Here is a 14,172-nt window from a genome sequence, read left to right on the forward strand (position 1 = left end):
GGGATTAGAACACACTTGTTATTTAATGCTTTTGCACAACATGCTTTTGCACTAATTTTTTTTGCACCACATTTTATGTATTTTGAGTAAATCTTACTAAATAAATGTACTTCGGAGATCTCTGAGCTTTAATTGCTAGAAAAACTATATGTTCTTTGTAAAAATTTTCCATTAATATCTCTTCATGTTTGAACTGTTTCTTTCTTTTATCCAAGCAGAATCCTGTTATATTTATTTTTATCAAATCTTTATTTTGCACAGTTAACTTTATCACATTATTTTGGTAAAATATTTTTTGTCTTTTCAGTTTCCTTTCCACATTTATTTTATTACATTTCAGGGTGTCAACATGTTTTAGTTTTATTAACTCAAACCTATCTTATCAAATATACCTTTATCTCTTTAAAAGTGAGCAATATTTTCCTCCTGTACAACTAGAATATGCCTTTCCATTTCCTTTCCTTTGTTTTCATTGTTTAACTTCATGCACTGCACATAATAACTACTTAATAAGTGCATGCTGAATTTTAAACAAACATTTATAAAATACAAACTATGAATAAATTATGATAAATATCATAGGAAAAGCAATCCTAAGAGTTCACAGTCTAATGGAAAATAAGAATGTACTCTAATAACAAAAATATATAGTTCTGAGAATTCCAAGGAATATTTGGAGTTAAATATGGAATTAAGCCATTCTAAAGATTCCAACTAGAAATAAAAGGAACTAACATTTACTGTTCACTTTCTATGTGTGTAGCATTGTGCCAGGTATTTTACATATTATCTAAATTGATGTCATGAACCACTTATGAAATATTGGGCCTAGTGTGGAAATCTTGGGCCTATTGTGGAATACTCACTATTAAAGTGTTTCATTAAGGGAGGGAGGGAGGAGCAAAGGAAGGAGGTCCTTACACAAATGCCCAAGCATGTACATAAAATGCTTAGGAGATACTGCTATCCCAGTTTTACATGAAGAAAGCTGAAAGTTACATTAAGTAATTTCTTACAAGTTAGGTGAGTGAGTCAGAATTAAAATGCAAAATTCCTAAGACCATACTACTTCCCATAAGCATCCTTTCCCCATTATCAACTATTAATTTGCTACACGCTAAATTTCTATGATGGAAATTTAACTGTTATTTAATTGCATTGCCCAATTTTTCCATTTTTAAACCAATACTGTATTACTTATCTTTCCTATTATAACCCTCATGCAATCATTTAACAAATATTCACAGAGCATCTGATAGACAATGACTGCAATACAGGGGATGAGGACTTGACAGTATGTGCGAATGTTGAAACCACAGTGTTGTTTATGTTAAAACCATCATAAGATTGCATATCAATGATACTTTAATAAAAAAATATTGACAGAGCATTTCAGGAATTGTCACAGCCACTAGAAATACAGCAGTGAACAGAGGCCTTACATCCGAGGGGAGGAGATAAACAATAAACAAGATAATTTCCATTAAGTACAAGAAGAAACTAAACAGTGAATCATGTTGGAGAATGACTGCATGGAAGAGAGGCTATTTGAGATTGGGGAGATCAGGGAAAGCCCCCTCCAGGGAGGTGGTATTTGCATAAAGAACTGAGGGAAGAATGTTGGAGGCAGAGAAATAAGCAGAGAGCAGTTGTAAGGAGGAAATAAGCTCAATGTGAAACAGCTGGAGTCAAGGAAGAGTGACAAGTGAAATAGCTGGAAAAGTACATCTAAAAATAAAATATACATCTTTTTCCAAGCATTCAGTTTCTTATGTTAGTTAAATCTTATTTTTCATGCTTTTTAACTCAGTTGCTTATTAATTCCTTATTTGATTTGTGGTTTTCTAAGACTGGAAAGGTATGACCTACCATCATAATCATATGTAAACTAACTGAACTATATATTTTATCTAATTCTTGGTTGTCAGTGGATTCTAGGAAGAGTACTGCTGCTACTTCACCAACGTACTGTTTAATATGCTTCATTTATTAAGGGATCTTTCATCTTAAACAAAGAAAGTTGGTTTGACTAGATACCATACCAAAGTATGTTACTTCCATTGTTTTTTGTTTGTTTCTTTCCCCCTAAACTCTTACACTGAGAAGTCTGAAAAGATCCAAAGTTATTTTTACTCTTACGTATCTTTAAATTGTACCTTTACCCTTGGCAGCTTGTAAAATCCTATCTTTGCAAGGAAGTTTAAACACTTAATTAATTTAAATGTCTACACATCATTATTTCAGGGCTTCTCAGGCATGATACTCTGAAATTCTTCTAAAAACCCAACTTAAGAAATGCCATCTAAATAAAAAAACATGATGTAGAAATTATAGCCAAAGAAATAAAGACATGAATGAATGTACTTCTCTTTACCACTGTTCTATGCAGTTTGAATTTCCTTGTGTCTTTTCAATGTTCTTCCACTTTTTAGTCTTTTTTTTCTTCGGGTGTTTTAATTTGGTTGTGCTATGTTCTGCTATCTGAGGCATAATTCTGCTCTTTACAGCTTTCACTGAAAGTTTTACAACTTTTCTGCTGTATTCACAAGTTTAGCAATCACCTGAAATGGATAATCTTACATTTGTACATTCTTTCTTCTTCATCACTTTCAATGTAGTTAAACCGCCTTTATTGTGCCAGCTTCAGATGGTGCCCCCTCTGTGGCTCTTGGCACCTAGGCTGTCCTCTTCAGTGTAGTAAAACTTTTAAATTAGACCTGAGATTTGACAGTTGTTTTTTTTTTTAGATTTTTCTACTCTTTGAAGTTGGGGGAAAAACTCTGCATTTCAGAGGCTCTTGTTGTTATTTTGCTATTTTGGGGTTTAGTTTAGATGAGGGCCCTTGTGGTGTTACTGGTAAAGAACTCAGACACTGTGTAAGTCTCGTAAATACAATTACCTGTGATCACCTTTCCTTTCCTTTCAACTCTTATATACTTATGGTCATTCTGATTTTTTAAAAAATCTCTCTTCCCTACCTCTTAAATCTACTCTTGAATCGGAGAAAAATGTGGCTGCCACAGCACTTATTCCAATAGGTTTGATTTACATAAATTTCTCCTGGAGACACACATTCAGGTTAGCCTTTTGAGACAGGATGACAACAGTTCCTTAATCAAAAAAAAAACTTCTCAGGTTGCTAGGGAACTAGATATTTGCAGTGCTAGTCATTTCTTCACAAGCACTTGCTGGCCATAAGAAGGGGAGCCACATTTACAAAAAGGGCGGGGGCTAGGCCACAACCATTCAAACCCCCTGATGGAAAGTGGCATCAATAAATGAGAAGCAGCCAGATTAAGAGAATCCTCAGACTAAGCAATATGAAGCATGGCTACATCACCTATAAAATATTCTTGCCAAGTCTAACTTCCACTTATAGGTATACAGGAAAGCCACTGTTAAAAAAAAAAAGGGGTGGGGGGACAACAGGCCCCAAATGGAGTCACTTGTACTAAGCCTCACATCAGCAAACCAAGACTTAACACCTAACCTAACTGCAGTTTCAACCTCCCCCAGGAAAGTAATTTTGTAACAGTAAATCTAGAATTTCCTGTAGTGCTGACCAGTAAGTAATCCACCTGACAGACTGCATTCATCACCCAAAAAAAGATACGGTAACCCCTCTTTCCTTGCCCTTGTCTCCTTCTCCCTATAAAAGTCTACCATTTTGTTCAGCTCTTTGAAGCTATTTGCTAGACGGAACGCAGCCTGATTTCATTGCTGAATATACCCAATTTTATTTTTAAATTTACTCAGTTGAATTCTGTTCTTTAACACAAGTTAGACAATAGCATAAAGAAGCAATCAGATAAATCTAGAATATAGAATTAAGTGTATTCAACAAGACAATGACATGTTTAAAAACAAACAAAACAAAGAGTAGAGGTGCTATTCTAGAGACTTAAGGGACATAAAGACCAAATGCAATATATGGATCTTGACAGATTATCATGTGAAGAAACCAATCATAAAAATTAAAACAGAGAAATCCAAATATAGACAGGATATTTAATTTTATGAAAGACTTAATATTAATTTTCTTCAGTATGATAATGGTATGATTATGGGGAAAAAATGATGCTTTCTAAAATGCATATTTAAGCAATTAGGGAGAAAAGCCCTTACGTCTAGAATCTGCGTTAAAATACTTTTAGGGAAAAGATTAAGAGATGATTCAGATGAAGCAAGTGTACAAAGACGTTGATACTACTGAATGAGTGAAAAATGGGGGTTGATTATTCAAATTATTCTCTATTCTTACATGTGTTAAGATGTTATAAGTAAAACTAATAAAGTTTTTTAAAAAACTTTTCCTTCTCTAGCCTCGTCTGTCACTTTTGAATTTCTGTGATTTCATTCTTGATTTTACATTTTATCTTTAGTTCTAAACGGCTCATGAGAGGTTTAAGTTTTCTCTTGAAAAGTGAAAACAGTCTCTTTACGCTCCTTTATTTCCAGCTCTCTCCCTTACTTTCTGAAGACAAGTGTATATTTTTCAAAAGGCCTAGGATTTTAACATCAATAACCTCAATCCAAAAACTCACTAGAAACAGATTTAACAGAAAGTAATGTGAATAATAGATTACCACTTTAAGAGAAAAGAAATACAAGGATAATGCCTATGTGACTACTTAAAAATAAAACAAAAAATTCTTTTTATATATTTGTCTGACAGGATGATTTGACTTGGTACCTTTACTTGAAATACAAATGGATGACAATAGAAAATAAAAACAGAGAAAACTGACAGAGACTTTGAAATGGGCAAAAAAAGTCATTGGTGTCCTGTCAATGTCAAATACATTCTTCAGTGTTATATCTGCCTTCCATGGCCTTAGAGATAGTTCACAATTCTGTAAATTGTAGAAAACTGATAACAATGCAAATGATACTTGTCCACAGAAAAGGCAATGAACTGTCTGGTGGAATACAGTTGATAATTGTCCTATAAATGGATCAGTTTTGTATCCATTTGTAAAATCATTTCGGCATTCCTGATTGCTTATATACCTATGGTTCTTGAATTCTCCTTTGAGTTAGTTATACCATGTTACTGGCTCCCTCACTAATAATAAGCTAAATAAAATCTCAGAAATAGTTCATTTTATATTTGTACAAGTCATGATTTTACTTAAAAAAAATTTTTTTACCTGATTTCCTTTCATAAACTGAAATGGAAATTAGAGTCTGACTAGTTTTTGAACTGGTCTAAAAAAATTACATAAGAACAAATAACCCCCAAATTTTTATGGAACCACAGAAGATCCCATATAGCCAAAGCAATCTTGAGAAGTAAGAACAAAGCTGCAGGTATAATGCGCCCTGATTTCAAACTACACTACAAAGCTACAGGAATGAAAACAGGATGGTACTGGCACAAAACAGACACACAGATCAATGGAACAGAACAGAGAACCAAGAAATAAACCTATACTTATATGGTCAATTAATCTATGACAAAGAAAACAAGATTATACAATAAGGAAAAGACAGTCTTTTCAATAAATGGAGTTGGGAAAACTGGACAGCTACATGCAAAAGAATGAAACTGGACTGTTTCGTCTCCCACCATATGCAAAAGTAAAACTCTAAATATAAGATCTGAAACTATAAAGTTCCTGAAAAAAATAAAAAGAAGGCAGTAAACTCTTAAATATCAGTATTAGTAATTTTCTCCTGGATATGTCTCCCCAGGCAAGAGAAACAAAAGAAAAAATAAACAAGTGGGATTACATCAAACTAAAAACCTTCTGTATGGCAAAGAAAACCATCAACAAAACAAAAAAGAAACCAGTTGTATGGGATAGTATATTTGCAAGTGATAAATCCAATTATCCAATAAGAGGTAAATATCCAAAATACAGAAAAAACTCACACAACTCAACACCAAAAAAACCCAAATAATCCAATTAGAAAATGGGCAGAGGGCCTGAATATTTTTCTAAAGAAGACTTACAGATGGCCAAAAGACACATGAAAAGATGTTCAACATGACTAATCAGGGAAATACAAGTCAAAACCATAATGAGGTATCACCTCACACCAGTTAGAATAGCCAACACCCAACAAAACAAGAAATTAGTGTTAGTAAGACAAGAGTAAGTTTTTTTAGATTTCTCAAAAAACTGAAAACAGGAATACCATATGACCCAGTAATTCCACTTCTAAGAATTTACCCAAAGAACAGAAAATCACTACGTCAAAAAGATACATGCACCTTTATGTTTACTGCAGCATTATTTACAAGAGCCAAGATACAGAAGCAATCAAAGTGTCCATCAATAGATGAATGGATAAGGACAATGTCTGTACACACACACACACACACACACACACACACAATGGAGTATTACTCAACCATAAAAAAGATGTAACAACATGGATAGACCTAGAGGGTATTATGCTAAGTGAAATAAATCAGAAAAAACAGAATACCAAATGGTTTCACTTTTATGTAGAATCTAAAAAACAAAAAATAAAGCAAACAAAACAAAAACAGACTCATAAACACAGAACAGACTGGTGGTTGCCACAGAGGAGGAGGGTAATGAGATGGGTGAAATAGGTGAAGGGGATAAACAGGTATAAGATTCTAATTATAAAATAAATTAGTCATGGGGGATGAAAGTGTAGCATAGGTAATACAGTCAGTAATATTGTAATAACTTTGTATGGAGACAGATGATAACTACACTTTACCTCGGTGAGCATCTTGTAATATATATAATTGCTAAATCACTATGTTGTACACCTGAAACTAATGTAATATTGCATGTCAGTTATTTTTTTATTTAAAATTTAAATCTAAGTAACTGAAAATTTTAAGAAAATAAATATATAAAAATGAAAAATTAAGGCCACCTTGACATATGTCAACTGTCCTCTGGAATAATAAAACCATAAGGAAAAGTTTTCAAATAAAATTTTGAAATCTCACACTGCTAACATGTGAGAGTGATATAGTAAGCAACAGCCATACTATTCCCAGGAATGAGTAAAGTATATATGGAGCAACTGATGGCACACATCAGGATTCTTCTACACATTACATAACAAGTAAAGCAGCAATTACTTACTAAAAAAAAAACCTAAAATAATCAAGTTTAAAAAAAGAAAAAAGGAAAAAAATGCCAGAGAAACTTTATGATTAGATTAAAAGCTTCCTTTAAAGTAGAAATCAAGACATTTCAAGAGTAAAGAAAATTATCTCTATTTTTTAAACATGTTTGTCTAAAAATATCACTGCTTTTCTCGCCTTCCCCCATAAAAGCAATTGTTTTCTAATAGCCCATTTATTTCAGCCTCTAGTAGGTACATATCACATGCACCATAATATTTTTTTTAAGGTTTTAGACAATGTTACTGTCAGCTTCCTGGCTTTATATGATTCAGAGGCCAATCTAATTACAGTAGCTGCTATAATATTTGCTTTTTCCTCAACACTCTCCATGTCAGACAAAATGAAATTCTGTGAGATGAACACTGTATGTCTGTGTACACTGGCCAATAACAATTCACTTCAGTGTTAAACACTCATATTTTCTACCCATGAGATGTATAATGTTAATGATTTATGCATTTACTTTGTCCAATTATAAAGGCATAAGAATGATTTACACATGAGTTCAAACTCCAGCCTCCTGAAAGTTTAAAGAATTCAAAATAAAATGAGATTAGAATGAACACATTTACAGCCTGCCACTGAGTGATTCTGGTATCTAAAAATTGGATGTAGCGAATATGAACATCAAGACTTAAAAACTACTTTACAAATAAAGCTGACATTGAAACTTCTAAGAACATTAAAAAATAAATCCCAATCAAAATTATGATTATAACAACATAATCCCAAGCAACAAATAAGTCCTAATTAAATGTTTTTCCTATATATTCTACCATTCTCCCAACCCCTCCCCACCCCTGGAAGGATGGTAGACAGAGTTGGTGAGAGAAGTAGAAAATAAAAAATTTAGTCTAAATGTCTTGAGTTGTAAAATAAATCTTTCAAGTAAATTTCCACCCTGAGTTATCATACAATTTCCCCTATTCACATCTATTCATATTTTTAAACCATTCCTATAGAAAGAAAGTTAAATAAGGTTCTCTTTCAAGGACAACTTATGGTATACATAAAGTCCAGACTGTGGAACCATAATTTTTTAAACTGTCATACTATTAAACATCAACAGGTTGACATAACATCTGTTCTTCAATTTTTCACCCAAGTTGTTATGGTAACCAAAATACGTGGGATTTGTTTCCTAAATTTAACTGATTATTTCAAGTAAGTAAAATTATATCATCTTATTAACTACAAATAATATTATTACTACAACCCTATAATTATGCTTTTTTAAATGTTAGTGGATCACAGGATTATATTTAGCTAGGCATTTATCCATGTGTTACCTCAGATTACATATAAAAAATAGCAAGGGTATATTTTTTTCTAATATGGGGGCTTTTTAAAAATTTAAAAACAAAAAAAAAGAAACTAGTCTATTTTCTTAACAGTATTCTATACTAAAATACTTCAAAATGATTGGATTGTACTGCTTTGTGAGAAGTGTAGAACACATTATTTTCAAACATAAGTCAGATCTTCTTACTCCTCTAAGTCCTCTGCTCAAAACACTCCAGTGGCATTCCATTCTGAGCAAAAGCCAAGGTCTTTACAGGGGCTACAAGACCCACACCTTCCAACCGCCTTTGCTTACCCCATCCAGCCACATCAATTTCCCTGCTGCTCCTCAAATACACCAGGCTCACTCCTGGGTGAGGGCCTGTACTTAAGTATTCCCTCTGCCTGGAAGGCTCTTCCCCCAGGTAGCCACGTGACTTATCCTCACTTATTTCAAGTCGTCGTTCAAACACAACCTTCTCAGTGAAACTTTCTCTGACCAACCCCGTTTCAGACAGCTATTTCATCACCTCTACCATTGCTGCTCACAGACTACATGCTACGGACTGAGCTGAGTCACTCTCTCTCTAAATTCATATGCTGAAGCCCTAACCCCCAATGTGATAGTATTTGGAGATTTGGCCTCTGGGAGGTAAGTAGGTTTAGATGAAGTCATGAGGGTGAAGCCCTTGTGATGGAATTAGTGCCCTTATAGGAAAAGGAAGAGACACCAGGGCGCTTGCTCTACCACATGAGGACACAGTGAGAGAACAGCCATTTGCAAGCCAGGAAGAGAAACTTCATTAGAAACCAAATCAACTTAAACTTTTTATTTGACTTCTAGCTTTCAGAATTGTGAAAAAATGAATTTCTGTTCTTTAAACCACCTACTCTGTGGTATTTAATTATGGCAACCCAGGACAACTAATACAGTGTTCCTCTTTTATTTTCCTCCTTAACTCTTATTACTAACTAATAGACAATAAATCAGTGATTTAGTCTATATATTATCAATGCATTAAATGTATTGTCTGTCTCCCTTTACTGCAGAAAAAGCTTCATGAAGGCAGGGTTTTGTCTATTTTGTTCACAATACCTACAACATCTACAATCTGGTATATAACAGGTAATTGATAAATATTTGTTGAATGCATGAATTGATTCAAACATCTTAAATGTTGATATGCTATGGTAAGGAGTAATACATTTCTGTGATGATATTCAAGGAATTCAGTAAGAAATAAAAATATACAATTTTCAGTAAGTTAAATTACTAAAAAATCAAAATTACCAAAGATTTGTGTTCTCATAGAATCAAAGAATCCTTCTGAATTTTCTTGATCTTTCTCCTCTTATGAATCTGATCTACTACAGGCTCTGTCTTTCCCCTACCAATTAAAGTGGAAACCCCTAATACTGTTGAGCAGGATCTTTTTCTCTGCTTACTCCCTGAGTGAACTCATCCACTCTCACTGCTTCAACTATCTCCTTTATTGGGTAACTCTGAAATCCTCATCTCTGGCCTAGACTTCTCCAGGCTCTTGTGCTATATTCCCAACTACTTTTGAGATGTACATCATTTCAGGCATACTATCAGGAATATCAAAGGAAAGAAGCTTTCGGTAGAATACAACACTGTACGCCCTTAAATAGAAAAAATATCTTAAGTAAAATCTAACAAAAAAAGATGTAGTCTTTAATAGCAAGTCTATATACTCACACAATTCTGTATTTTTTCTCATTATAGAAATTACACCTATGATAGCAGGGAATCCCAAATCTCTAAATTATGACTGTGTATTCTAATTAACAATATCCTCGTGCACTATCGGTTTCACTTCACCCACTAAATTATTCCCAGTATTATAGTAGAGTTTATTACTTTCAAATTGAATTTAATCACTTGGGGGAATATAAGAAAGTATATGAGGTTTTCAAAGTGCATTTCTGAACTGGAATGGTTTATTTTTAGAAGAAAAATACCTCCCAATTTTTTTTCTTTGTCATTGGTTCCCAAATAACATATGTTTCTTTAAACATTTTTCTGCATACTCACTAAACAGTTATTTTAAAGACTTCTCTAAAGTACATTATTTTACTTTTCTAGAGATCCTTAGTTATCTGATGATGAAATGAAAACTCAGAATTTAAGACAGATTTCAGATGAAAGTTGGCTACAACTCACTATCCAGTTTAAGCAAATCATATACTTTTAGTTTCACTGAGCAAAAATAAAAATAAAGGAAATTCTTAGAGAAAACCATGTGGTTACTATGGCTTTAGGGATTGGCTAAGCCTCTCAAGATGTTAGAAGGTCCCTGGGCTGTCAGTAACACTAAGAAGACTCTTGCAGTCAGTGATCTTTAGTACAAACCAGTTACTAATATGAAATGCATATTGTCTTAGTCCCATGTTTTCCTTTTAAGATGATTACTACACATTATATCAACTAAATTTTACTGCAGTTTCTTTCCCAAGTATTTTTCCTTCAAATTAAGAATATAAATGAAATATATTTAGGATAAATCTGAAGAACTCAAGTCTGATCGTCCCCAATGCTCATGAAAGGCACAAAGTATGCCCAAACAATCAACAAATGCTGTCAGCATTCCTTTCTAAATATATCCAAAATCTGACCCCTTCCCTCCTTCTCTTCTGCCTCCATAATCTCTTACAAGATTATTGTAAGAGCCTCCTAATGAGTCTCCTTGATTCCACCCTTGCTCCACTACAGTCCACTCTCCACACAGAAGCCCCAGTGATCACTGTAAAACAAGAGTCAGATCACAAATCAGATGAAGTCACTCCTCTGCTTAAAACCTTCTCTACTGGCTTCCCACATCACCTGAAATAAAATTCCTTACCATGGTTTAGAAAAATCTGCTTGATGTGGTCCCTCCCTACACCTCAACGATACCCCACCTCCCTTACTCCATTCAGCCCCTATGTCTTCCTTGAACACACCAAACATACTCTCACTTCAGGTCTTGTGCACTGGCTGCTTCCTCAGTCTGAAAGGTTCTACCCCCAGACATTCACAGGACTTGTTCCCATGCTTCCTTCCAGATCCTCTTCAGGAAGGCCCCCTGACAAACGAACACACATTTGTATGTCTTCTCTACTGACCAGCCCTCTCTACTACCTCTAACCTGCTTTATTTTTCTCTAATGTGTATATTACTGCTTGACATACTGTATGTATGTATGTTTGCTTATTATTTGCATTACTTAAGTTGAATGACAGCTCCAAAGAAAGCAGAAATTTTTCTGTTCCTTGCTCATCCTCAGCAACAGAACACAAAATTGTGGATAAGCAGTAAATATCAATAAATACTGGTCACATGAATGAATGAATGAATCTTATGGTAACTTCTTATCCCAAACTACAGGCAAGCTATTGGCCCTTCAAATTGCATACCACTATTTCTACTTTTTTTATATATCATATTCCTTCTTGAATTAAGAATCATTTTGTGCTTAGCACCTTGAAAATATCAATACCATGTCTTATTTGAAGCTGATTTGAAGTCATTCTGAAAGATACTTTTATAATACATCTGAATCTGTTGCATCATCCTTTAGCAAACAGACCAATATCAATTTTTAAACTGAAAAAGAGTATTTTGCTTTCATAACCAACCAGCAAATTAATGCAAGTGAGACAGAAGAGGGCTTGGTTTGTAGACGTCTTACATTCATTTTGTACTGATGTGGAAACCACAGAAAACACTCTGAATGATGTAAAATCAACATTTTGAAATATATTAAAAACAACATGAGAAGGCTGCTTCAGCTTTACCCATTAATAAATTCTAACAAAAAAACAAGCAACATAGCACATCCTTTACTCTACCTTATCAAGAAATAAGTAACCAGAAAGACAATTAATATGAAAATATTTTTTTTCTAAGAGCAAATTTCATCATCAGTATTGGAATTAATACCCAGTTGACCCAAAATTTTTGCATAACTCATTAACTGGTATTTTAACAAAAATCTTAAATCACCAAGAAAAGATTATGTTATGATTAATATGTTGACAAAATATACCTTGAGTTTTATTTAGACTTGCACTAAATTAGTTAAAATTAAAACGTATGATACTAAAAAGGTTAAACTTTAGCCATCAAGAAAAGTCAACTGTACACAGAAATTTATTGCCCAAGACTTGTGGAACAAGCAGAATTTTACTTTTCAATCAAATCCTTTGAAAACTGATAAATCATAATTACAATAATCAAAATAGTTGACAACTAGAACTGTTTTTCTAGCACAAGAAATAAAAGCATTAGAAATAAATGATACAGTACAAATGATGTCTTCCCTTACATTAGCTCACCTGAGGTATGAATCTATCCAAGTGCTCAGCTCGATTTCCATGAGAAGGGTGGGTAGATAACCATTCTGGTAACTTTGGGTGACCTAGGAGGCTATCTACAAATTCCATCTGCTGCCAAAACACTGAACTGGCTCTGACATCCATACAAGCCTAAAATCAAAATTAATAAAAGCACAAAATGAGCTTAGTTACGAGGACATTTTTTAAAATTAACCTTTATGGTATTACATGTTTTAAAAATATTTTCTATCATCATTTTAATAAAGGTAGAATATGCCCATTGCTTTAAAAAAATCAAATAAAACATTATGACATTTTTACTCAAAAAGAGAATGTTCACCCTCCCTCCTTATCCCTTCCCCTACACAAAATTCCCACCAACCCCACATCCAAAGATAACCCACTATTTTCAGTATCACAATTAGTAAGAACATGTATTAAGAGCAAAAATCTTCCACATAAATGAAAATTTTCTGCTTTCATGAAAATGAGATTTTCAAATCAAATCTGTTATTAAAATGTACTATAGAAATTTAACTCTATACCACTACAATAATTAAGAAAATATTTTAAATAAACATGAAAAAAACACTCATATTTGATGTGCACATCATATATACTTTTCCTCAATATATATGCTGAAGAACATATTTAAATCATTCAAGATTCCTTATAAGAGTATTAGACTTTTTTTTAAAAGACTAGGCTAGGATATATGAGTCTTGTGTGCATGTGTGAACAAGTCCATCAAAAACTCATACACATGGAGATCACGGGAAGATGGTGGCATGAGTAGTTCAGTGGACATCTCCTCCAAAAAACATATATATTTATGAAAATACAATAAAATCAACTATTCCTAAAAGACACACCAGTGGATATAGTACAACAGTCAGGATACATCTACATCTGCGAGAACTCAGCATCACATGAAGGGGGTAAGATACAAGCCGCGGCCAGGCGGGACCCGAACGTTCTCCCACTCCAGAACCTGGCGGGAAGAAAGGAGTCGGAATAGGGAGGGAGTGAAAGCCCAGGACTGCTAAACAACCAGCTCTAGAAATCTGCACCCGGAGCGCAGACACAGTGCATGGGGTGCTGGATATTACAGAACAGAAACAGAAAAGCAAAACCTGTGGGCAGGTCCCCGCAACCGGCGCCCCTGAGACAAAAGAAAAGCAAGTACTTTTTGCAAGTCTTAAAGAGACAGGGACCCCACAGCTGGACGAAATCATCCTGGCACACTTAGCCAGCAGCTGGGAATCTCGGGGAACTTTAGGCACCCTAACCCCCTGGGTGGCAGCGCAGCTCTGAAGCCCCTCACAGCGCTAAGCACCCTGCCAGTCATTCCCCCAACTGGCACGGACCCCGACACACCAGCCCAGTAGTGGGAGAATGGCAGTGCACACCGGGGGCAGCGGTGCCAGAGGGGA

General features: G+C 34.3%; 1 protein-coding gene across 1 annotated transcript in view; it reads right to left on the reverse strand.

Annotated features, from left to right (window-relative positions):
* OMA1 (OMA1 zinc metallopeptidase) overlaps positions 1-14,172 on the reverse strand; it is a 73,377-nt gene that overhangs the window by 7,178 nt on the left and 52,027 nt on the right. The window contains exon 8 of the mRNA XM_036911231.2: positions 12,740-12,889. Within this exon, the coding sequence (XP_036767126.2) occupies positions 12,740-12,889 (150 nt within the window). The remainder of the gene's footprint in view (positions 1-12,739; positions 12,890-14,172) is intronic.

The sequence above is a fragment of the Manis pentadactyla genome, chromosome 4 (genome assembly GCF_030020395.1).
Source record: "Manis pentadactyla isolate mManPen7 chromosome 4, mManPen7.hap1, whole genome shotgun sequence".
In the NCBI taxonomy this organism is placed as follows: Eukaryota; Metazoa; Chordata; class Mammalia; order Pholidota; family Manidae; genus Manis; species Manis pentadactyla.